Source organism: Bufo bufo, chromosome 9 (assembly GCF_905171765.1).
Source record: "Bufo bufo chromosome 9, aBufBuf1.1, whole genome shotgun sequence".
NCBI lineage: Eukaryota > Metazoa > Chordata > Amphibia > Anura > Bufonidae > Bufo > Bufo bufo.
This window is the reverse complement of record NC_053397.1, coordinates 153,192,132-153,218,347: the sequence shown is the minus strand read 5'-3', so window position 1 is coordinate 153,218,347 and position 26,216 is coordinate 153,192,132. Positions and strand designations below refer to the sequence as shown.

The 26,216-nt window shown below is 47.8% G+C and overlaps 1 protein-coding gene across 1 annotated transcript in view; it reads left to right on the top strand.

The window, feature by feature from the left end:
* LOC120978913 (cytochrome P450 2D14-like) overlaps positions 1–26,216 on the top strand; it is a 168,128-nt gene that overhangs the window by 54,909 nt on the left and 87,003 nt on the right. The window contains exon 5 of the mRNA XM_040407343.1: positions 14,811–14,984. Within this exon, the coding sequence (XP_040263277.1) occupies positions 14,811–14,984 (174 nt within the window). The remainder of the gene's footprint in view (positions 1–14,810; positions 14,985–26,216) is intronic.

The following is a 26,216-nucleotide window of genomic DNA, read 5'->3' as shown; positions in this document are numbered from 1 at the left end:
ACACCTGCAAGAGAACCTGCAAGTCAGCAGGCGCCCGTGAGGGTTCCTCTATCAACAGAAAATCATCCAGGTAGTGAATGACATTCTGGCAACCCTGAATTTCCAACAAAATCCATTCCAGAGCCTGCGCTAACTTGTCAAACAGACTGGGGCTGCTCCTGGAACCAAACGTCAACTTTGTGGCGAAATAGTACGCATCTCTCCATCTGATGCCATGCCACTGCCAAAGAGATGGGCTAATGGGCAGCAGTTTGAACGCATCAGAGATATCTGCCTTGGACAGCCAAGCGCCCCTGCCTGACTGTAGAATGACCTGGATAGCCTGATCCACGGAAGTATACTTCAATGAAAACTCTTCAGACGGAATCAGAGAGTTGAGACTAGGAACGTGGGAAGAATGTGGAGCAGACAAGTCATAAATCAAACGGAATTTATTTGAGTATTTACCCTGCACCACCCCCACCGGGCTCACCCTCCACGTGCAAAATGGAGAAGACTGGAAAGGACCGATGATAAAGCCCTTCTCCAGCTCACTTGCCAGCAGCAGATCCACCAGATCAGCATGGTTGGAAGCCGACTGCAGATTGGGGCATTCATGTGTCTGCTGAGGCAAGGCTATGAGCCCAGTGTGGAATCCCCGTAAGAAACCTTCCACCAGAAAAGCGCGGAACGGCTGAACGGGATGAAGCCGCAGCAGGTTGTCAAGGACCTCGACATTCACCCGGCTCAGTCATGCCGGCTTCACGGTGCAGACCGTGACCGGATGTGCCCTGAAGCATGTAGCACAAATATGCAGGAGCCTGCACTGGCTGAAGTTGCATACCGCATAGTTGAAATTGTTGCAAAGCTGTGCTTTGCCCAAGTACTGAATGGGTCTCCCCAGCTTATCAAACTGGGAAGCCTGCAGGCTAGGACCCGGGTTGATCCCACCTCTGGAGGTACTGGGGGCAGCAGTGAGGTCGGCCAAAGGGCACCAGGCGGTAGTGTGAGCAGGAGACTGACATGTTGCGCACACCGGGGACTTCAGGCTGGCGAAGTGCCTGCAAAAAAGCTCCATGTCAATGTCGCTCCAGTCCGTGACTACCTGGAACTGGGACCAGATGGCTGCCGCTTTGGCCGAGAAGGACCTATGGTAGTCATAAAATGCTGCGCCCCCGTACTTATGAGCCAAGTCTACCACCCTGTAGAGGTAAATGTCCAACTCCTCTCTCCTATTGGGGCTGGCAGAGCACAACACGTCTCTGAAAAGACTGAAAGCCAGGACGAATTCAGCCAGGGTCAGCTTGCGGCTGAGCCTGGGGTCTTTGGCCTTGAGTACTACCAGTGCTTTAAGTGGGCCAAAAGAGGTGCCGGTACTCTATTAGGCGCCGGTGCTCCCCCCCCCTGCACATCAGACCCCCCCATCACACACATATATATTAGTTCCTCTATGTACCAGTACAGTACCCCCCCCCACCACCGCACATTCGTTCCTCTCTGTACCAGTACCCCCCTGCACATCAGACCCCCCCCCCCCCCACTCATCACACACACACACATTAATTCCTCTCTGTACCAGTACCCCCCTGCCAGGGGGGTACTGGTACAGAGAGGAATTAATGTGTGTGTGTGTGTGATGAGGGGGGGGTCTGATGTGCAGGGGGGTACTGGTTCAGAGAGGAACGAATGTGCGGTGGTGGGGGGGGGGGGGGTACTGGTACATAGAGGAACTAATATATATGTGTGTGATGGGGGGTCTGATGTGCAGAGGGGTACTGGTACAGAGAGGCACTAATGTGTGGTGGTGGTGGGGGGGGGGGGGGGCTGGTAAAGAGGGGAACTAATGTGTGTGATGAGGGGGGGGGGGGTCTGATGTGCAGGGGGGTACTGGTACAGAGAGGAACGAATGTGCGGTGGTGGGGGGGGGGGGTCCTGGTACATAGAGGAACTAATATATATGTGTGTGATGGGGGGGGCTGATGTGCAGGGGCCCCCTACACATCAGACCCACCCATCAGACACATATATATTAGTTCCTCTATGTACCAGTACCCCCCCCCCCCACCACCGCACATTCGTTCCTCTCTGTACCAGTACCCCCCTGCACATCAGACCCCCCCCCCACTCATCACACACACACACATTAATTCCTCTCTGTACCAGTACCCCCCTGCCAGGGGGGTACTGGTACAGAGAGGAATTAATGTGTGTGTGTGTGTGATGAGGGGGGGGTCTGATGTGCAGGGGGGTACTGGTTCAGAGAGGAACGAATGTGCGGGGGGGGGGGGGGGGGGGGGGTACTGGTACATAGAGGAACTAATATATATGTGTGTGATGGGGGGTCTGATGTGCAGAGGGGTACTGGTACAGAGAGGCACTAATGTGTGGTGGTGGGGGGGGGGGGGGGGTACTGGTAAAGAGAGGAACTAATGTGTGTGATGAGGGGGGGGGGGGTCTGATGTGCAGGGGGGTACTGGTACAGAGAGGAACGAATGTGCGGTGGTGGGGGGGGGGGGTCCTGGTACATAGAGGAACTAATATATATGTGTGTGATGGGGGGGTCTGATGTGCAGGGGCCCCCTACACATCAGACCCACCCATCAGACACATATATATTAGTTCCTCTATGTACCAGTACCCCCCCCCCCCCCACCACCGCACATTCGTTCCTCTCTGTACCAGTACCCCCCTGCACATCAGACCCCCCCCCCCCCCCCCCTCATCACACACATTAATTCCTCTCTGTACCAGTACCCCCCTGCCAGGGGGGGGGGGGGGGTACTGGTACAGAGAGGAACTAATGTGTGTGGGGGGAGGGGGGGTGCCTGTCACTCACCAGTACTCTTCAGAAGTTGGATTCCAAAGCAAAGTCGATGTTCTTTGCTGCACCGTCCGACTCCTGACTCCAAGGAGGACCAGTCACTGGTCGCCGCACTGATCGCTCCTCAGTCACAGGCGCGCGGGAAGGAGTTGACGTCACCTAACGTGAGGTCAACTCCCTGCCTGCGCCAGCCTGAGCCGTACTCTGCAACGACCCGCCCCCCTCCACTAGCTGCCCAGCCAACGACATTAGGGAGGAGATACTGCCAGCTCTCCGCTGCGCTCCGGCAGGGCCGGCCTTAGGTGTCCAGGCGCCCTGTGCGAGCTAACCTTGTGGCGCCCCCCCCCCCCCCCCAAAAAAAACAAAAAAACACTGCTTGTTGCTGGCATCATGGCATAGGCTGGCTGACTATCCAACCAAGTAGTTACCAGCCCGCACACCCCAAAGGCCGGTGTAATGTTATACTTCCCTACTTCGTGAGATTTCCCTACCTTCGTCACTTCCGGTCGCACCGGACATGACGTGAGGAGGTGTGCAGCGCCGCGCAGGCGCACAATGACAGGTTAGGGAAGTTTCACAGCAGAGTGCGCATGCGCCAGGAGTCTCGCCGGCGGTTAGGGTAGGGAAAAACTATGGGCCAGTGCGCAGGCGCAGTGATCGGATGGATGTTCTCAGCTGGACACCGGCCGACACTGCGCATGCACCGGGAGCCTCACCAGCGGTTAGGGAAGGGAAAAATTATGTACGGGTCAGTGCTTTTTCCCTACCCTAACCGCTGGTGAGGCTCCCAGCGCATGCGCAGTGTCGGCCGGTGTCCTGCTGAGAACATCCATCCGATCACCGCACCTGTGCACTGGCCCATAATTTTTCCCTACCCTAACCGCCGGCGAGGCTCCCAGCGCATGCGCACTCTGCTGTGAAATTTCCCTAACCCGTCATTGTGCGCAGTGCGCCCCCCCAATATAATAAACATTGGTGGCGCAGTGCGCCCCTCCCAACACTCCAGTATAATAAACATTGGTGGCGCAGTGCGCCCCCCCAACACCCCAGTATAATAAACATTGGTGGCGCAGTGCGCCCCCCCAACACCCCAGTATAATAAACATTGGTGGCGCAGTGCGCCCCCCCCAATATAATTAACATTGGCGCAGTGCGCCCCCCCAATATAATAAACATTGGTGGCGCAGTGCGCCCCCCGAACACCCCAGTATAATAAACATTGGTGGCGCAGTGCGCCCCCCCAACACCCCAGTATAATAAACATTGGTGGCGCAGTGCGCCCCCCCATCACCCCAGTATAATAAACATTGGTGGCGCAGTGCGCCCCCCCCAATATAATAAACATTGGCGCAGTGCGCCCCCCCCAATATAATAAACATTGGTGGCGCAGTGCGCCCCCCGAACACCCCAGTATAATAAACATTGGTGGCGCAGTGCGCCCCCCCATCCCCCCAGTATAATAAACATTGGTGGCGCAGTGCGCCCCCCCAACACCCCAGTATAATAAACATTGGTGGCGCAGTGCGCCCCCCCATCACCCCAGTATAATAAACATTGGTGGCGCAGTGCGCCCCCCCTCAATATAATAATCATTGGTGGCGCAGTGGGCCCCCCCTCAATATAATAATCATTGGTGGCGCAGTGGGCAGTGCCAATGAGGGTTAAAAAATAAAAATAATAATTAACTCACCTCCTCCAATTGATCGTCTTCTGTTCTTTCTTCATGACCTGTCAAAGGACCTGTGGTGACATCACTGTTAGCATCACATGATCCATCACCATGGTAATAGTCATGTGATGAGCTCAGTGACGTCACCACAGGTCTTGAAGAAAACAGGAGAACGGCAGCTACGCGATCATCTGGAGGAGGTGAGTTAAAATTTTTTTATTATTTTTTAACCCTCACTGGCACTTCCCACTGAGCCACCAATGTTTCTTATACTGGGGTGTTTGGGGGGGAAAGCGCACTGCCTACCAACGTTTCTTATACTGGGGTGTTGGGGGGGGGGGGGGGGCGCACTGTGCCACAAACGTTTCTTATACTGAGGGGGGGGTGGGGGCGCACTGCCTACCAACGTTTCTTATACTGGGGTGTTGGGGGGGGGGGCGCACTGTGCCACAAACGTTTCTTATACTGAGGGGGGGGGGGGGGCGCACTGCCTACCAACGTTTCTTATACTGGGGTGTTGGGGGGGGGGGGGGGGGCGCACTGTGCCACAAACGTTTCTTATACAAAAACAGGAGGCGGGTGCTGGAATCAAATAGCCGGCACCCGACCTCTGTGACAGGGAGCTGCGATCAGCTACAATTAACCCCTCCAGTACCGCACCTGAAGGGTTAACTCAACTGCAGCTGATCGCAGCTCCCTGTCACAGAGGTCGGGTGTCGGCTATTTGATTCCAGCACCCGCCTCCTGTTTTTGTATTCAGGTCAGTTTTCTTCATTGGTGGCGCAGTGGCCACAGCCTCTCCCCTCCTCCTCCTGTCTCTCTTCTTATTGGCAGCGGCGGGGGCAGCAGGCAGGTCAGACAGGGGAGGAGGAACGAATCAGGTCAGACAGGGGAGGGCTAGATGGAGGGGGCGCCCCGAGGGAGAACACAAGTGCAGCCTCGCCTGCCGCATATTACATTGCGAGCTGTCGGCCGCCCAGCGCCCCTGTTACTATGGCGCCCTGTGCGGCCGCACAGCCCGCACACCCCAAAGGCCGGCCCTGCGCTCCGGTACCGGAAACCCACGTACTGGGCGCACGGAGAGGTGCTGGTACTCTCCAGGGCAATTTTTGGAAGTGGCGGTACTGAGTACCGCCGCGTTCCGGCCCACTTCAAGCACTGAGTACTACCGACATCTCGCTGCAACCGAAGGACTTATTCTCCGTTACATCGTGGGATGTAATCAACAAGGATGCCAGATTGACATCCTTGCGCTCTAATATGTCCTTTCTGATGCTGGGCCTAACGAAATATACCGGTGCCACTGAAGGCGCTCTCCCGCCCTGCGACAGGTTAGGTGCTGGAAGTAGGGACGGCACGGTACCTGTGACCACAGCTGAAGATGCCGCGCCGGCAGCCGGCCCAACTGCTGGGGGGGGAATGCGATGCTGTTCCATTACTTCCATCCGGGCTTGCAAATCCTGAATGGAACTAGTGAGCGAGTTCAAGACCGAGTGGATCTGCACCAGTGAATTGGTGATGGTGGTATTGTCACCGGAAGAAGCCGGGCCGGCCTGTGGTGTAGCGGGAAACAGCAATTTGAAAAGTTCCGCCTTTCTGGCAGTAGCCGCGAACGGAATCCCTCTCCTGAGTAACTCTGCCGTTAACTTAGGCACAGTCCAAGCCCTGATGGATGGAGTGCTGCCGTGTTCGGACCCTCTTGGAGACGGAGGCAAAGACACAAACTCCTCGATGTCTGATGGCTGAGACATGATGACTAAAGAAAAACAACAAAAGAAAGAAAACACCAAACAAAACAAAAAAAAAAAAAAAAAAAACGTGGAAAGAAAGAAGAGGGAGAAAAAAAAAAAAACAACCTGTTAACCCTACGACCTGCAGCCCGTAAGCCGACAGATAACTGACTGAACCTGACCCCCCTCCCCCGACAGAATGAACGTATGAGGAGCAGTCGACGAGGCTCACGTGAAGTATGATAGTCGTTTCCACTGACGGATGAAGCGAGCCCGAGTTTGTCTGAATCTGTGGCGTGGCAGACTGATTAAAAACGAATACTGCGGGCTATCGAACCTACAGACGTGGTAGGTGAAATGTATGTAAGTATAGGAGTCGTGGAAAACAGACCGTATGACGTATGACACTATTCTACGAGGTGATACGAAGTGTTTCTGACTGTCGTGCGAGAGTGTGGCTGTGGTTGGTGAATGTACCTATGCTAGTGGTGTCTGCAAGAGGCTAGCGGAATGATTTCCACCAGGCAACATGAAAATCTTTCCTTTAGAAAACCCTTTTTTTATTTTTTTTTTATTTATAACCACGCCCCCTAAAGGAAAAATTTTCATTTACTTTTTTTTTTTTTTTTTTTTTTTTTTTATCGCCACTGTCACATGTGCGGACTACCTGTATGGGGTAAGTAGGTGGTATATGTATGTAAGGTCACCGTGTGCACAGACAGAATCGTTGCTGGAAATGCACAGAAATGACACAGGGACCCAGCCACTGGCCTAGGCAGCTGTGCCCCGGTCACTTGCAGCCCCAGAGTGTTATGGCTCGAATGGGCAGCGGAGCTGAGGCGGCAATGGTGCGTGTAGCAATGCTGCCCCCCGGTGTCAAACCTGAAAACTGCACGTGCCTGATCGCAAGGGAAAGCGATCCTGCCGCACACTACCCCCTACCCTCCCAACCTCCTGCCCTGCTTCGCTTACCCCACCTTCCTGACCAAAGACCAACGCTGGAAAAAGCTTGTAGCAAACGAAAAGCACCACCCGGCGTCTAGGAGCTCCAACACAAGCGGACGCTTGGTGATGACGTCACACCCGGAAGTAGCGATGTCCGAATGTCGACTTGCTGCCTGGGAGAAGTGGACCGCTTAAAACAGGTACAGGTCCCTCCCACAAATCCAGGCTAACCTGCGGCCAGCCTTATCACTTGATGCTCAAGGCCACATGACAAGTTTTTGAGACATTGACATTTTTTGTGGGGGTATACCCACCATTGTTGTTGGCTTTTGTTTCAATAAATTGTTTGAGATGAGGGAATCACCATTCCATGCTTCTACTTAAATGTCCTACTTTCGTGATATAATATCACTGGAGCAGGAACGTTTTACGTTTTCCAAAAATTTCACCTGAAAGCCAAATATCCCTAACTTTTTGTGAGTAGTGTATAGCGGTTGCAGGCTAGATGCACTGTGACTGGCTTTCTTTCCGCCATACATGTATGGTGGTTTATGTGAAGTCACTTCCCGCTGCACTATACATCTATGGCGGATGTTGTGAAGTGGTTAAACAATTCTGTATTTTTTTCCCTACATTACATATCCATCAAAAGGAATGTCACTTCATGAACTAACATGCACATCTGTTCTTGATCTGCTTTTAAATCCTCACATGATCTCAGCGTCCACTCTTCTGCCATACACACTTTCCTCTTCTGTTTCTTGCTGGTTCAGCTCTTCTGTACCTCACACATTACACGCCCTCACTTGCCCCTAAGCTTCTCACACTATTGCATCACCCTCCCTTTGCTGCTCACATTCCTTTACCCCAGCATTTGTTAATTTAGCACATCCATTCATCATTCCTTTTGTTTATCTGTTTCCTAGGAGACTTACTGTATTCTTCCTAATCAGCATACAGCCTCCCTGCACTCTCTCAGCGGTGGGATTGCTTCTGTTTCCATACCAGAACTGTGATCCAACCACGCCAACCACCTGACTTTAACATTTGATTCCTTAAATTTATTTTTAATTTATTCTCCCAATATTTTAGTAAATATTTTTTATAAATATTTTGCTGACCTGAGCGCCCCATTTGATTTTAATTCTACTATCTGCAACCATGTGCACTGCAACAAGTTCCCCTCTAACAACCATACCTTTGCTGATAGGTTCATTTAAAGGGAACCTGTCACTGGGATTTTGTGCATAGAGCTGAGGACACGGGTTGCTAGATGGCTGCTAGCACATCCGCAATACCCTGTCCCCATAGCTCTGTGTGCTTTTATTGAGTAAAAAAACGATTTGATACATATGCAAATTAACCAGAGATGAGTCCTGTACTTGAGATAAATCCAGCGTGAAGGAGCCCAGCATCGCCCCGCATCCCCAGAATCTCCTCCTTGCTCCCCGACGTCAGAAAGCTAGAGCGCCGTAATCTCGCCATGCGCAATCTAGCGCAGTTCCTTCCCTGAGGCTGATCCCAGCACAGGGAAGGAAAACTATGAGGACACTGCATGTACTAGCTCGCGCATCGCGAGATTATGGCGTTCTAGCTTTCTGGCGTCGGGGAGCAAGGAGGAGATTCTGAGGATGCGGGGCGGCGCTGGGCTCCTTCACGCTGGACTCATCTCAAGTACAGGAGTCATCTCAGGTTAATTTGCATATGTATCAAATCGGTTTTTTTCACAATAAAAGCACACAGAGCACAGAGGGACTAGGTATTGCTGATGTGCTAGCAGCCATCTAGCAACCTATGTTCTCAGCTCTATGCACAAAATCCCAGTGACAGGTTCCCTTTAAATACAGGAGGCCAAAGAAAGTAAGAACAACCCGAAAACATTCTTCAAATACATAAATAAATAAAAAACAAGGTCAGAACATGTAGGGCCCCTAAATAATGGTAACAGGGTGTTGGTCACTGGGGATCAAGAGAAGGCAGAGCTCTTAATTTTTTTTTTAGCTCTGTATATACAAAAGAATAGAGGGCATCTCATAAGGGTGGTGCCACCGGTGTAAATACCTCAAATAACATACTTACCTGGCTGACTGTAAATATGGTCCTTAATATGCTAAAAAGAATTAAAAGTGAACAAGGCTCCAGGTCCAGATGGATTATGCCCTAGAGTTCTAAAGGAGCTCAGTACAGTTATTGCTTTGCCTCTGTTCATAATATTTACAGATTCTTTAATGACAGGCATTGTACCAAGTGACTGGCACAAGGCGAATGCGGTGCCCATTTTCAAAAAGGGTGCTAGGTCTTCACCAGGAAATTACAGACCAGTAAAGCTTAACATCCATAGTGGGAAAAATGTTTGAGGGCCTTCTACGGGACTACATACAGGATTATGTAACTGTCAATAATACAGGGTGGGCCATTTATATGGATACACCTTAATAAAATGGGAATGGTTGGTGATATTAACTTCCTGTTTGTGGCACATTAGTATATGTGAGGGGGGAAACTTTTCAAGATGGGTGGTGACCATGGCAGCTATTTTGAAGTCGACCATTTTGAATCCAACTTTAGTTTTTTCAATAGGAAGAGGGTCATGTGACACATCAAACTTATTGGGAATTTCACATGAAAAACAATGGTGTGCTTGGTTTTAACGTAAATTTATTCTTTCATGAGTTATTTACAAGTTACAGCCATTGACATGTCGCCGAGGTTAACACGTGAGGAGCGGATAGAAATTGTGTTGATGTCTGGTGAACGCAGTAACCGGGTCATTGCAGCAGATTTCAATGCAAGACACCCTACGAGAGCACCCATCTCCCATGCTACAGTTAGCAAACTGCTTGCTAAGTTTCGTGAAACTGGTTCAGTGTTGGATTTGCCAAAATGTGGACGCATGAAATCTGTCTCTAATGAAGAAACATCAGTGGCTGTCCTAGCTTCATTCAGCAAGAGCCCACAGCGTAGCACTTGCCGCATGTCACTGGAGAGTGGCATTAGTCGAACATCCCTTCGGTGGATATTAGCTACTCACAAATGGCACCCTTACAAACTCCAGCTACTGCAGCATCTCAACGAGGATGACCCAGATCGGCGCACTGAATTTGCAGAATGGGCAAAACAAAAATTGGAACAGGACCCTCAGTTTACGCAGAAGATTTTGTTCAGTGATGAGACAAACTTTTATGTGAATGGTGAAGTTAACAAACAAAACCACCGCTATTGGTCTGACACTAACCCACATTGGATAGACTGTTGGAACAAAAAAAATTGATGGTATGGTGTGGTATATGGGGTACAAAGATAGTGGGGCCATTCTTCATCAATGGAAACCTCAAGGCCACTGGATATGCGAAATTGCTACATGATGATGTGTTTCCCTCTTTATGCACTGAAGCTGGCACGTGCCCTGAGTTTTTCCAGCAAGATGTTGCACCACCACATTATGGGTGTCAGGTCCGACCATTCCTAGATGAACAGTTTCCTGGAAAGTGGCTTGGTCGGCGTGTGCCAGTTGAATGGCCCCCAAGGTCTCCCGATCTGACCCCGACTTTTATCTTTGGGGTCATCTGAAGGCAATTGTCTATGCTGTGAAGATACGAGATGTGCAGCACCTGAAACTACGGATACTGGAAGCCTGTGCTAGCATTTCTCCTGCGGTGTTGCTATCAGTGTGTGAAGAGTGGGAGAAGAGGGTTGCATTGACAATCCAACACAATGGGCAGCACATTGAACACATTTTATGAGTGGTCAGAAACTTGTAAATAACTCATGAAAGAATAAAGTTACGTTAAAACCAGTTACGTTGTTTTTCTTGTGAAATTCCCAATAAGTTTGATGTGTCACATGACCCTCTTCCTATTGAAAAAAAAAAGTTGGATTCAAAATGGCCGACTTCAAAATGGCCACCATGGTCACCACCCATCTTGAAAAGTTTCCCCCCCTCACATATACTAATGTGCCACAAACAGGAAGTTAATATCACCAACCATTCCCATTTTATTAAGGCGTATCCATATAAATGGCCCACCCTGTATAATAAGTGATAGCCAACATGGTTTTACTAAGAACAGAAGCTGTCAAACTGACCAGATTTGTTTTTATGAGGAGGTGAGTAGAACCCTGGACAAAGTAAAGCTATCGATATTGTGTTTTTGGACTTTGCAAAGGCGTCTGATACTGTCCCACACGGACAACAAATGGGTAAATTGAGGTCTATTGGTTTAGAAAATATAATTTGTAATTGGATTGAAAGTTGGCTTCATAATAGTATCCAAAAAGTTGTGGTCAAGGATTCCTACTCTGAATGGTCCCCGGCTATAAGTGGTGTACCCCAAGGTTCAGTGCTGGGTCCGCGATTATTTAACTTATTCTTTAATAACATAGAGGATGGGATTAATAGTGCTGTTTCTATTTTTGCAGATGACCCAAACTTTGTAATACAGTCCAGTCTATGGAAGATGTTAATAAGTTACAAGCTGACTTGGACAAACTTACTGTTTGTGCCTCCACTTGCCAAATGAGGTTCAATATAGATAAATGTAAAGTTATGCACTTGGGAGCTAATAATCTGCACGCAGCATATGTCCTAGGGGGAGTAAAACTGGGAGATTCACTTATTGAGAAGGATCTGGGTGTATTAGTAGATCATAGACTAAATAACAACATGCAATGCCAGTCAGCTGCCTCCAAGGCCAACAGATTTTGTCTTGTATTAAAAGAGGTATTGGATCACTGGACAGGGATGTAATATTGCCACTATACAAAGCGTTGGTGCAGCCTAAACAGGAATACGTTCAGTTCTAGGCACCAGTCCATAAAAAGGATGCCCTGGTGTTAGATAAAGTACAGAGGAGAGCAACTAAACTCATAAAGGGCCTGGAACATTAGTTATGAGCAAAGATTAAATGGACTGAATTTGTTTAGCCTTGAAAAAAGACGTCTAAGGGGGGACACGATTAACCTGTACAAATATATAAATGGACCATACAAAAAATATCAAGGGAAGCTATTCTGTGTTAAACCCCTCAAAAAAACAAGGGGCCACTCCCTACACCTGGAGAAAAAAGATTCAGTCATAAGAAGCGACATGCATTCTTTACAGTAAGGTCTGTGAATCTCTGGAATAGCCTGCCGCAGGAGCTGGTCACAGCAAATACTGGGAAATGGCTTCAAAAAAGGTTTAGATGACTTTTTAATCCAAAATAACATTGAGGCTTATGACAATGTATAGAAATCTTGTTCTACACACCCTTTCCCTTTGGCCCAACCCCTTTTTAAAATGAAGATGGACATTGATCCAGGGATTTGTTCCATGGATCGATATAGCAGGATTACAGGTTGGACTTGATGGACTTTTGTCTTTTTCCAACCTTAGCAACTATGTAACTATGTAGGATACAATTCTTTAAATTATAGAGATTGCAGAAAGAAATTACAGTCCTTATTCTTCCATTAAAGGTGTTGGCCACTTTCTGGTTATTGTTGACCAATGTGTATATAAGATGACTATATGGCACTTACTAATATAACTGTTGAGATTCTACACCATTGTCTATATTTTTTTAAGCTATGCTCCTGTCACATATGGGAGGAGTGTGTGCCGCCTTGAGCTCCACCCTCACCTCTGTCCCTGCCTACTTGCATGGTTCGCCCTAGGCGACGGTGTACAACTTGACGGCGGTCTGATCTGAGTACGTGCAGGGCCTTAAAGGTAAGAATACAATAAAGGAGAAAACAGCAAACAAAGTGACAGGCAGGCACTGAGGGGTAAATCAGATATCAAGGTCAATACGAGCCGAGGTCAGGGGCCAGGAGGTACAACAATACAAAAGGGAAAACAAGATCAAGTCAAACTCACGCCGGTTTCAAAGCCAAGAGGTAACGTCAAACGCAGGAGGTAGCAAGAGCGAGGTCAAAATACGAAGCCGAGGTCAAAACACAACAAACACTAACAGGTGATATGCTGGTGAATGAAATAAGACCAATCACAGGCAACCTGTTTAAAGGGAACCTGCCACCAGTTTTATGGTGTCCTAACTATGGGCAACATAAATAAGTGACTCATTCTCTTAGCAAAATGCTGGGTCACTTTCTTTAATTGACCCAGTCAATCTGCCAACATCTTGTATTGAAAAGCTCCAGCTCATAATGATGAGTCCTGAATATTTATGAGCTCCTGACTCTCCCCGCCTACCTGCTGCTGATTGACAGTTATTTTCCATATGAATCAGCAGCAAGTGGGCAGGGGAGTGGCTATAGCTCTGAATTAAAAAAATGCTGGACTCACTGACATCACGCTGGACTCAAATCAGCTCATTAGCATGCGGCATGTGGCATCTTTGTGTGTATATTATGAGGTAACCATCTGTCACACCAGTAAGTGAATACATCTAAGGCACTTTTTAGTAGTTAATGATTGTATATAATTAGTTAGATTATAATCAAATATCCACATGACAGGTTCCCTTTAAATATCCCTGGCTGGTGAGTCACATGACGTGGCCAGCGTCAGGTGAATCACAGTACACATCCCAACACAGCCGAGCACCGATCATAATTCTTGGCGCTCAGCTCCTCTGCCGCTTGCCTGCTGCCATGGAGACTAGGACGCAGGCTGCGTTCTTGACCCTCTCCTTTCACAGGGCGCCGGCCCTGTGTTACAGCTCCCTTGTTTACATAGTCTTTTGTGCTGTCCACACAGAAGTCCTGTTAATTAGATGGCCGCTGATGGAGGGTCATGTGACCAGGCAGATCACCTCCATATGATGTCTCCTCCATTCAAACACACTGCACCTGAACTTAACCCCCAACAAAACAAGTGCACATGGAAGGAGCTGTGTAATAGAATGGAAGAGACATCACATGGAGGCAATTTGTCTGGTGTGAGAAGGCACAAGGTGTCATAGTAGACGATAGATACGTGTCACCGAGGTGCCTAGCCTCGGTGAAATGAACCGGTAAAGTTTTGTCAGTAACCCTAGGTTACTGACTCTTGTTAGTAGTAGTTTAGCTGCTGGCTGCAGCTGATCCGGGCCGGGTTTTTATTAGAGTAGTCAAAGAGCAAGGTGGGATGACTACTCCCATGTATCCAGACCAGATTTTGGCTTGCCTATATAAGCTAGGAAGCCCAAGAGAGCTGGGGTGTGGTTCCTAGTCTGAAAGTGTGATAGACTGGGAGTACAGCTGTGTGGAGTGTTTCAGCGGAGAAGCCTGCTATTGCCAAGTCTTTTTCCCCTCAAGCTGGTGGTGGACTGTGTTTTTTTGTGTGTTTACATGCTGAGGTAAGTGAGTATTTGTTGAATCAGTTTTGGGCAAAATAAAAGACTATTGTTTGAACTATATCTGAAGTCACCATTTTTGCTGATCGTCATACTGGTCACTGACCCTCTATCAGCGGCCATCTTATGGACAGGATCTCTTTGTGGACAGCACAAAAGACTTTGTAAACAAGGGAGCATACTTTATGAAATATAGTAAATGGTGCAGCATTTTAACAAAGACTATTTTAGTCATCAGTCTGGTTCATCAGTCACCAGAAGGTGGCCAAATCCTTTAAAACATTAACAAAAGGAATTGAATAGCTACGGTATGTCACTTTTTTTTTTTTTTTATTAATATGTATACATAAGTATTAGTATATTGAAAAACTTTTTATTTTATTTTTCAGATTCTAAATGAAATTCCATTGTTAATTAAAATCCCATGGCTTCTTGATCGTGTGATCCAACCAGAGTATGAACTGATTGCATTCTTAAAAGAAATGATTTCAGAGCATCGGCAAACATGGAATCCAAACGACATCCGTGATTTTATTGATGTCTACCTAGTGGAGATGGAAAAAGTAAGTGCTTTTTTAAATTTTTATAAGACAGGATAAAAGCACTTTCCTTTTCTTTCATCATGTATGTATACTCCTCAACATTGAAATGGCAAGACCAAGAACAAGCCGTACAGTTATTCAAATGGAGGAAGTATCAAGTGTCTCCAAGATCTCCAGATGATCAAATTGTCAAGCACCTAGTTCCAATCTGTGGTGTGTGAGAGGGGGACAAAATATGAAATCTCAAAAATTTTATCAAGTCATGTGGGATGATTGTGCGATGCATCCTGTTCAACAAGCCAGTTATCGCTATTTGTTGCAGACTGAGAGGGTCAGAATTAGTGATGGACGAACATCGGCCAGGACGATTTGCGAACGCGCGTTCCCGATCAAATGTTCGCGAACTGCGTGTTCCCGGCGGGCCTCATTCACTTTAATGGCAGGCGAACCTAAAAAACCTTCAGGTCAGATTTGCAGCCAGCAAACACTTGCTAGAAGTACACAAATAGTCCCACAACATGGACAGTGATATACCAGAGGGGGATCATTGGAAAAAATTCCCACAAAAAATATGTATTTTAATCAGGGGCCATTTTTATGCGTCTTAAAGGGAAACTCTCAAGAGTCCATGAAAAAAATGTATACGTTAACGTAAAAAACTTTTCTACGATGGAACTGTATGGGGAAGGGACGCTACTGTACGGCATCAGTCTGAGGCATCTGTTAACGCATCCATTTTTGGTATGCATTAAATGGATGGTAAAAATAGGATGTGAACCCAGCCCTAGTGTCAGACTAAGCACCAGTACACAGCGGAGAAGCGTGGCGGAGAGGGGAGGCCGCCATGTACTGACAGAGCGCTACCTGGTCCTGGTGGTCTGGGATGAGGACTGTGTTTCCCAAGGATCATTTTCTACTGGGAAATACAGGGCACAGTATAATACACTAGAATCTATATAATATAAAGATATTAGCCCTACCCCCGAATAATAATACAATTAGGTGGTCATTTATTATCTAGAAATACATCTATGTTAGGCGTATTTCAGATACAGATATGCACCGCAATCTGCATATTTTTCCCGCTCATGCCAGGTCTAAAAAAGGATGGCGTAGGCAGGGAAAGGGATACAGTTATGGCCATCCAGTTATTGGATACCACCGCCATACATTGACCGGATAACACCTCTGTCCAGTGACCGGATAACACTGTAATACCGTGACCGGATAAAAGGGTATAAGAGGCCACAGTACAGGGAATGACTAGGGGCACTGCACAGGGTGTGGTAAGAGGGCACAATGCAAGGTATAAGGGGGCACAGTATGGGGTGAGGGGCACAGTACGGGGTGGGGGGCACAGTCACATGACCCTGTGACATTAGAAGGTCCTTATGGTGAATGCGGTTCATACGCCACCATGAGAGGCAGAGGAGTGAGACAGGGGTGTGATTATGTGGCTAGAGATTTAAAAAAATGTAACTGTCAGCCAGTACAGGCCCCAGAAATTAGGCAATAGGCATTCACCTGACAGCAAAGAACTTTGAATTCTGTGGCAGGAGGTACATTAGGCGGCCACAAGATAAATATGTAACTGTCGGCCAGTACAGGCCCCAAAAATTTGCCAATAGGCATTCACCTGACAGCAAAGAACTTTGGATTCTGTGGCTGGAGGTAAATTTTTAAACTCTGCTTTTAAACATGCTACCATTGCACCCAACCTCAAAAAGCCTTCACTTGACCCATCTGCTTTGTCCAGTTATCACCCCATATCACTTCTTCCGTATGCCTCAAAGCTACTTGAACAAGATGTCCATTCTGAACTGTCCTCTCACCTCTCCTCCTGCTCCCACTTTGACCACCTACAATCTGTCTTCCGACCCCACCACTCGACTGAGACTTCCCTTACCAAAGTCACCAATGACCTACTAACAGCCAAAACCAAGAAACAATACTCTGTCCTCCTTCTCCTTGACCTGTCCTCTGCCTTCGACACTGTTGACCACTCCCTTCTGTTGCAAACTCTCTAATCTCTTGGCATCCTTGACCTGGCCCTCTCCTGGATCACATCATACCTCACAGACCGGACGTTTAGCGTCTCCCACTCCCGCACCACCTCCTCGTCTCATTCCCTCTCCTTTGGTGTCCCGCAAGGCTCTGTCCTAGGACCCCTGCTCTTCTCTATCTACACTTTTGGCCTGATGACACACAAATATACCTCTCTGGTCCAGACATCACCACCTTACTATCAAGAATCCCACCATGTCTATCTGCTATATCATCCTTCTTCGCCTTTCGCTTTCTAAAACTTAACATTGATAAAACAGAATTCATCATCTTTCCCCCATCTTGCTCACCCTCCCCAACAGACCTATCTATCATGATCAATGGCTGCACACTCTCCCCGGTCAACCAAGTCCGCTGTCTTGGAGTGACCTTGGATTCTGCCCTTTCCTTCCGACCACACATCCAAGCCCTTTCCACCACCTGCCGCCTCCAACTCAAAAACATCTCCCACATCCGCGCTTTCCTTAACTTTGAATCTGCGAAAATGCTTGTACATGCCCTCATCATCTCCCGCCTAGACTACTACAACACTCTCCTCTGTGGCCTTCCATCTAGCACTCTTGCATCCCTCCAATCTATCCTCAACTCTGCTGCCCAACTAATTCACCTCTCACCCTATTACTCATCTGCCGCTCCCCTCTGCCAATCCCTTCACTGGCCCCCCATTGCCCAGCGAATTCACTTCAAAGTACTAACAAATACATACAAGGCCGTCCATAACCTGTCCCCTCCCTACATCTCTGAGCTACTTTCCCGATACATCCCCACACGCACTCTCCGATCCTCACAAGACCTCCTTCTCTCCTCTCCTCTTCTCTTATCGCCTTTTCCCACAATCGACTCCAAGATTTCTCACGTGCATCCCCCATACTCTGGAACTCGCTACCCCAGCATATCAGACTCTCACCTACAGTGGAATCTTTCAAAAGAAACCTGAAAACCCACCTCTTCAGACAAGCCTACAACCAGTGACCCTGCTGCCTCTATACCGCCATGACTAACTTCACCCGCACCTACTGTGTCCTTCTCCCATACCATGTAGATTGTAAGCCCTCACGGGCAGGGCCCTCTCTCCTTCTGTACCAGTTTGTAACTTGTCTTGTTCATGATTAGTGCAATTGTCTGTATTATGTATGTATACCTCTTCTCATATGTACAGCGCTATGGAATGAATGGCGCTTTAATAATAAATAATAATAATATTAAAATTAGGCGGTCACAGGATAAAAATGTAACTGTCAGACAGTACAGACCCCAAAAATTAGGCAACAGGAATTCACCTGACAGCAAAGAACTTCGGATTCTGTGGCTGGAGGTGCATTAGGCGGTCACAGGATAAATATGTAACTGTCAGACAGTACAGGCCCCAAAAATTAGGAATTCACCTGACATAAAAGGCCTTTTATACCGCTGTATATACATAAGGTAAGGACCATTCTTTGTTCTGGGTGTTGGCAGATATGTGTGGGCTGGCATGAGGAAATTTAATTACACGTGGTCATCACAGGTGTTGAATTCCTCCGAGATCCATGCCTCATTCATTTTAAAAAATGTGAGGTAGTCCACACTGTTGTGAGCTAGGCGAGTGCGCTTATCAGTCATGATCCCCCCTGCTGCGCTGAACGTCCTTTCGCACAGGACACTCGACGAGGGGCAAGCCAACAGTTCCATGGCAAATTGTGCCAGCTCTGGCCACAGGTCAATACTGCACACCCAGTAGTCAAGGGGTTCCTCACTTCTCAGAGCGTCCACATCGGCCGTTAACCCGATGTAGTCGGACACCTGTCGGTTTAGGTGTTCCCTGCGGCTGGATCTGTAGGGCGGCTGTTCCTGGGTTGGCTGCAAGAATGATCTCATATCCGAAGTGACCAACACATCTTCAAACCGCCCTCTTTTTTCAGGCGTGGTAGGATTGGTACCCGCACCTGTTTTGCTGTGGGTGGAAATTCCTCTGCCAGTTCCCGCAACAGCAGAATGCAGCATCTCTCGCAGCAAGGCCTGGAAATGCTGCATTCTGACAGCCCTCTGTGATGCTGGTAACATGTCCGCCATTTTGTGTTTGTGCGGATGTCCCTGGCCATATTAATAAAGAAAATCACAGAAATGTCCATATATAATGCTTGTATCTACTTTACTAAGTGCATTATTATCTTATCTCTGTGATTTTCTTCATTAATATGGCCAGGGACATCCGCACATTTATATATCATACCGTTCAGGATGTTTTTATCTTTATTTTTTCTTTGATTTTTTTGGTCTATGTAGTGTATGCTTGAGGGAGTGACACCTTCAAGTGTGAATGCGCTCCTATTTTATCTTGAGAGTTGCATTCCTTTGCACTTTTGTCCTTCCTATCCAATAGAGCACCTTGATTAGGTGGTACATATAGGTGTGCTTACTCCTCCAATCGGTTGCTTGATGCACATGGAGGTGACAAGGAGCCACACACCTATATGTCCACTAAGATAGATAGTGGACACTGTTGCTACCCAGTATAGCTGGTATCAGCTAATCCTGGCCTGGCTTTTACTGGGAATAAGCAAAGAGCTGGGTGGGTGCTTATTCCCCACAATCAACTCCGGGTTTTATACGTGGATCATGTTCACAGTTGTGTTTAAAAAGTCATTTGAAGTTAAGTGTATTCTTCCCCTTTTTGTATATTGTGTTGGTTTACTTGTGCTGCTCTTTTCCCTGTCATTTGTGTTTGGGCGTGAGGGGGACTCCTGTTCTTCCTACCATTTGGAGGAACAGGTTGTCTCTTGTCCTGACATTAGTATCAGGGTCCTACAGGGTAAGTTAGGACTTTAGGTTCCGGTGTATGAACTCGCCTACCTTCGGGGTCAGTTCATACTTACAGTCAGTCAGGATTTTGATTAGTGTTTCTCTAGGAGGTGACCTGCTCCTTTCCCTAGTTTCCAGGCCTTTTCCCCTCATCCCTTTCCCTCCTACGTTTGGTGTAGGTTTCCCTCCCACACCGAAGCCTGACATTATAATCCGCCAAACCGTCATTTTTTTGCTTGTGTCAGTACAGCCATGGATCCTATCAAACAGCTGCAGGGTCTGTATTTGGAGGTAGCTGACCTCCGCACAACCGTCTCACAGGTCCTGAGACCACAAGCTGCTGGTCCTAGTGGTGGTTACCAGGCATGCCCTGAACCAAAAGTGGCCCTCCCGGACAGATTCTCTGGGGGAAGCAATAATTTAAATTTGTTTAGAGAGGCGTGCAAATTATATTTTAAGTTACGTCCACACTCATCTGGGGATGAGAGTCAGAGAGTTGGTGTGGTTATTTCGTTGCTTAAAGGGGACGCTCACTCTTGGGCTTTTTCTCTGCCGGCCGGATCGCAGTCCCTCCAGTCGGTGGATGAATTTTTCAGAGCTCTAGGGCTCATTTATGCTGACCTGGATCTGGCCGAGACCAAGTTACGTGGCTGTCACAGAGGATATTGCAGATAGCTGGAAGTTATGGATAAACATCCGACTGGCTTGATCCCAAACTAAGGAGCATAAAGGAGACCCCTGGAAAACCCTAAGAGCTCACCCTGCTCATACAAAGGTCTCAGAGGTAGACGATTGCATGCCCTCGTACCTAGACTGTGTGACACCTGAAAACCCTATACTAGTGAGGGGACATGACCACCGGATCCCTGCACTTAATACGGAGGGAGTCAGGGTCACCTAGAATCAAGCCAGCAAGTAAACACAATACAAGAAAGGACTTATCTGAACGAGCAGTAACAGAAGTCTCCAGCAGTGATCACTTCAATCCAGGAAGTAGTGAAAACCGCAAAGTGAGGCAGTATGGGAGGGAATATAAAGGGAGGCAATTAGTGTGAATAGGTGACAGCTGACAGAAGGAAAGGAGATGACAAAGTGAAACCAAAACAAAGAACATCATACAAGAGGTACAGAAGAACGTCTGCCAGACCTTCTCAGAGAGCTAGCGGTGACAGTGGCCTTCGTCAGGGAGAGCGTTCTGCTGAGATCTATTGCTCTGAGTTTAGGAGGTGGGCTACGGATACTGAGTGGAACGATCCAGCTCTCCGTAGCCAGTTCTGTCAAGGATTATCAGAGCGTCTGAAGGATGCTTTGGCCTTTCATGAGAATCCTGAGTCTTTGGAAGCCGCTGTGTCTCTTGCTGTACGCATTGATAGACGCCTGAGAGAGAGATCTAGGGGCCACCACTCTCAGGACGTACTATCACATAATATATCGGCTTCCTCTGACAATTCGGGTGAAAATACTCTTGAGTTGAGGTTGGGGGACGAACCCATGCAATTAGGGGGAGCTACTCCTGGATCTGCTTCCAGGAGTATTAGTCGTAGGAAAGTTGTGTGTTTTTTCTGCGGACAAAAGGGACATTTTATCAATGTATGTCCATGCATTCAGAGTCAAAAAGAAAAGGGGACATCTAATTCCCATCTGACTCTTGGAGGGGTGAGAGGGGAGTCAGAGAACGTGCATTAGTTTTTGAACCGATTTCTCCTGACTGCCGAGGTGGCGCTAGAGTCCAAGACGGTGGGGATTGAGGTGTTTATCGACAGTGGGGCAGCGGTGAATCTGATTGATTGCCAGTTTGTTTGTATGCACGGGTTGTCACCGATTGCAGTAGAGAAAAACATTTCCGTTTTTGCCATGGGTGACTTTCATCAGGAGTTCATCTCGTGTTTTGTGATAGAAGGTCTCCCTGCTCAGTTGGTTCTGGGTTTACCGTGGGTTAAGCAAGCATAATCCAACCATCGATTGGCAAGCTAGACAGATTCTGGATTGGGGTGATTATTGCATTGATAATTGTCTGAATACGTCATTTTCTGCCTTGACCACTAAAACATTACCCTCTTTTATATCTGATTTTTCTGATGTATTTTCTGAAAGTGGATGCCAGGATTTGTTCGTCCTACTATTTGGAGGAACAGCTTGTCTCTTGTTCTGACATTAGTACCAGGGTCCTACAGGGTGAGTTAGGACTTTAGGTTACGGTGTATGAACTCGCCTACCTTCGGGGTCAGTTCATATTTGCAGTCATTCAGGACTTTGATTAGGGTTTCTCTAGGAGGTGACCTGCTCCTTTTCCTAGTTTCCAGGCATTTTCCCTTCACCCCTTTCCCTTGTTTGTTTGGTGTAGGTTTACCTCCCACACCGAAGCGTGACACGATCTTATCCACGGAGCTGTAACTGGCGGTGCAGAAGGTGAGTCGTCTAAAGATTCTATCTCGCTGGACCATATCGACAGATCGCTAGGGCCTAAATCCTCAGACCCAGCTAGGCCACGAGACATGGTATGCCTCGTGCACTATTATCCCGTTAAAGAGGCTATCATGAAAGCTACTAGGGAGCCCGAGGAGCTGATGCTTAATGACAACCATGTCTCTATCATGGTGGACTTATCCCGACGTACCCTCCAACTGCGCAGAGCTTTGAGGCCCTTGCTGACGGCCTAGGGAGAAGGGGATTTCTTATCGGTGGGGTTTTTTTATTCCAGCTACGTGTTTCCCACAATGGAAAATCAGCCAGCTTTGGGTTCTTGGGAGACCTTCCGAACTTTTTGGAGACTTTTGACCTCCCCATCGTTGCTTTGCCTGAGTGGCCGAAGTCGCTTCCTCGGAGAGAAAGATGGCATAAGGTCCAGTCCACACCATCCCAACAGAAGAAGGATCGTTCCTCACCTGACTCTGGCTCCTGAGGGGTGATGTAGTTGAATATGGGAACTTTTTGGGATCTAATACACCTGAGGGACATTTGCTAAGATGGGGGCAGTATGCCTGCTAGACTGCTACCTGTTTATTTTTTCCTATCACAAATGTGTATTAATGCTACTCTCCAGGTGCCCCATCTGTTCTGTTCTTTTTCTTACTTTTGTTTTCCATCTTTCCATTTTTTTTCCTGTTTTTTTTCTCCGTCTAATGCAAGAGAATTTTCTAACCATTGTGGGGCTCGCAATCCTGTTGGTGTTTTATAGTACCAGATATATATAGGCTGTTTTAACAGTTACATTTTTGGTATAGTGATTTACGGTTAAATTTTCATATTGCGGGAGCCTTGGAGATACGAGTCAGAGGCTTCCAATTCCCCAGATAAAAAATCCAGAGCAGAGGTCGTAGGAGCTCTGGTTTTGACATTAAAGCCCAAAGCGTTGTGCCACATGAGGCGAGGAGAGCACTGAACACTCTGTCTAGTCTTTATGTTGCGGTTTGTCGTTCTGTCCCTAATGGTGTCCTCCCCTTCTCTCTTGTGTTCGATAGTTAGTTTATGTTGGTCCTGCCTTCTGCTGATCTTTTACTTCTTCTTTTTGTAACGGTCACGTCCACACACACACAAGGGGAAGGATAGTGACCACTGCGCTCCACCCTCACCCCTGGCCCTGCCTACTTGCCTCACGAGTCCTGATGACAGGGGACAACTGGACGACAGTCCCTAACTTAGGATACGTGCAGGGAAGACAGACAAGACAAAATACGGAACGTGAACGGACCGGGTCAGAACCAAGAGAGCTACGCAGTACAAAGGGTTAAGCAAAGAATGGTCAGGAGAAGCCGGGGTCAAATACCAGGAGAGTAGAGAAGTACCAGAGGAGTTCGCAAAGAGTAGTCAGGTGGGAGCTGAGGTCACAATACCAGGAGGGATGCGCAGTACAGGAGGAGCAGGCAAAGGATCGTCAGGGAACAGGATCAGGTGAGTATTCAGTAGTCCAACAAATAGCCAGGACCCTAGAATTAACAGGCAACCTGTGGCTAGCAGTCTGCCTGTATTTATAGTGGGGAGTGAGGGTCATGTGACGTGGCCAGCGTCACATGACCGACAGACCAACCAGTTGAGCACCGAGTGATCAGCTCGGCGCTCAAGGCAGACTTAGGAGCAGGAAGCCATCCAGCAGTAAAGCCGCCCTGGGAATGAGGTCAAACACAGATCCTCATTCCCAAAGCTAAGCAACAGTTCTGCGGGCAATGGGGGACCGAGTGCACCTTTGGAACCCCGTTACAGTACCCCCCCTTTTACGAGGGGCCACTGGATCCAAGACTTCAGGCGATGGCTTTTCAGGGTGTTCTAAATTAAATTTACGAACCAGTCTAGGAGCATGAACCTCCCTGGCAGGTACCCAAGATCTCTCTTCGGGTCCATACCCCTTCCAGTGAATCAGGTACTGCAAGGAGTTACGCACCTTCCTGACATCCACTATTTTAGACACGACATACTCGACAGCATCATTAACAAGAACCGGCGGAGGCGAGGCTTTTGATGGTACTACCGGTTCAAAATATTTTTTAAGTAGAGATTTATGGAACACATTATGAATGTGGAATGACTCGGGCAGCTCAAACCTAAATGATACCGGGTTAATCACCTCCGTGATCTTATATGGTCCAATAAAACGAGGAGCAAATTTTCGAGAAGCTACCTTGAGAGAGAGATTCTTGGAGGACAACCATACTTTATCCCCAACCTGAAAGTTCACCCCCCTTGAATGTCTCCTATCGGCCTTGAGTTTTTGAGAACTTTGAGCCTTTTCTAGGTTCGATTGAACCCGGACACAAACTGTGCACAGTTCGGAGGAGAGTTTATCAGCTTCAGGGTTAGAGGAAGAGACGGACGACCCAGAATGAAAACGGGGATGAAAACCATGGTTACAAAAGAAAGGGGAGACTCCAGCAGAAGAATTGACACGGTTATTCAAAGCAAATTCAGCCAACGGAAGGAATTTGACCCATAATTGCTGGTCATCAGCAACATACAACCTCAGGAATTGTTCCACAGACTGATTAAGGCGTTTAGTCTGCCCATTACTCTCAGGATGGTAGGCGGAAGAAAAAGACAACTAAATTTTACATCTTTGACAGAAGGCCCTCCAGAATTTGGACACAAACTGCACACCCCTGTCCGAAACAATATTTTCCGGGATGCCATGTAAACGAACAATCTCTCTCACAAAAATAGACGCCAGGGTTTTAGCATTCAAGAGTTTAGACAAGGGAATGAAATGAACCATCTTGCTAAACCTATCGACCACTACCCAAACCACAGTCTTACCCTCCGCCAGCGGTAGGTCAGTTATAAAGTCCATCGACATATGGGACCAGGGTCTACTGGGAATGGGTAGGGGTCGTAGGTTACCAGCAGGGCGAGTCCTAGGTGTCTTAGACCTGGCACAAACCTCACAGGCTGACACGTAGGACTTGACATCCCTGGTCAGAGTGGGCCACCAATAAGATCTAGAAACCAGATCCTTAGTGCCCTCAACACCCGGATGTCCACAAAAGGCAGAATCGTGACACTCACCCAACAGCTGGAGACGAAATTGTACGGGAACAAACAACTTATCTGTTGGGGTGGATGCCGGTGCCAGATGTTGTTCAGACCTAATGCGAGCCGAGATATCCTGGGTTAGAGCCGCTAAGTAGATGTTTGCTGGTAGGATGGATTCAGGCGGCGTCTCAGTGGGTTGAAAAGCATGGAAGCTCCGAGATAATGCGTCTGCCTTCACATTTTTACTTCCCGGCCTGAACGTAATGGAGAAACCAAAACGGGTAAAAAACAGAGCCCATCGGGCTTGTCGGGGATTCAACCTCTTAGCAGACTCGAGAAACATTAGGTTTTTATGATCAGTGACAACCGTTACTCGATGCCTTGCCCCCTCCAAAAAATGTCTCCACTCCTCAAATGCCCATTTAATAGCCAGCAGCTCCCTATTCCCTATGTCGTAGTTTCTCTCCATGGGAGAGTATTTCCTAGAGAAGAAGGCACACGGTCTCAGGTTAGTGAGGCTAGCAGGACCTTGTGAAAGGACTGCTTCTGTGCCGTCCTCTGACGCATCCACCTCCACAATAAAAGGTTTCTCCTGATCAGGCTGGATAAGAATGGGAGCGCTACTGAATGCCTTTTTTAATGTTTCAAATGAAGAAATGGCCTTGATAGACCAATTCTCCAAATCCGCCCCTTTCTTAGTAAGGCCGGTCAATGGCTTAGCAATTACAGAAAAATTCATGATGCATTTACGGTAGTAATTAGCGAAACCCAAAAACCGTTGTAAAGCCTTTAAGGATGAAGGCCTTACCCATTCCTTAATTGCTAAAACCTTACCAGGATCCATCTTAAAGGCGTGAGGAGTCAAAACATGCCCTAGAAACAGTATCTCCTGTACACCAAAGACACATTTCTCTTGCTTAGCAGATAGCTGGTTCTCCCTCAACACCT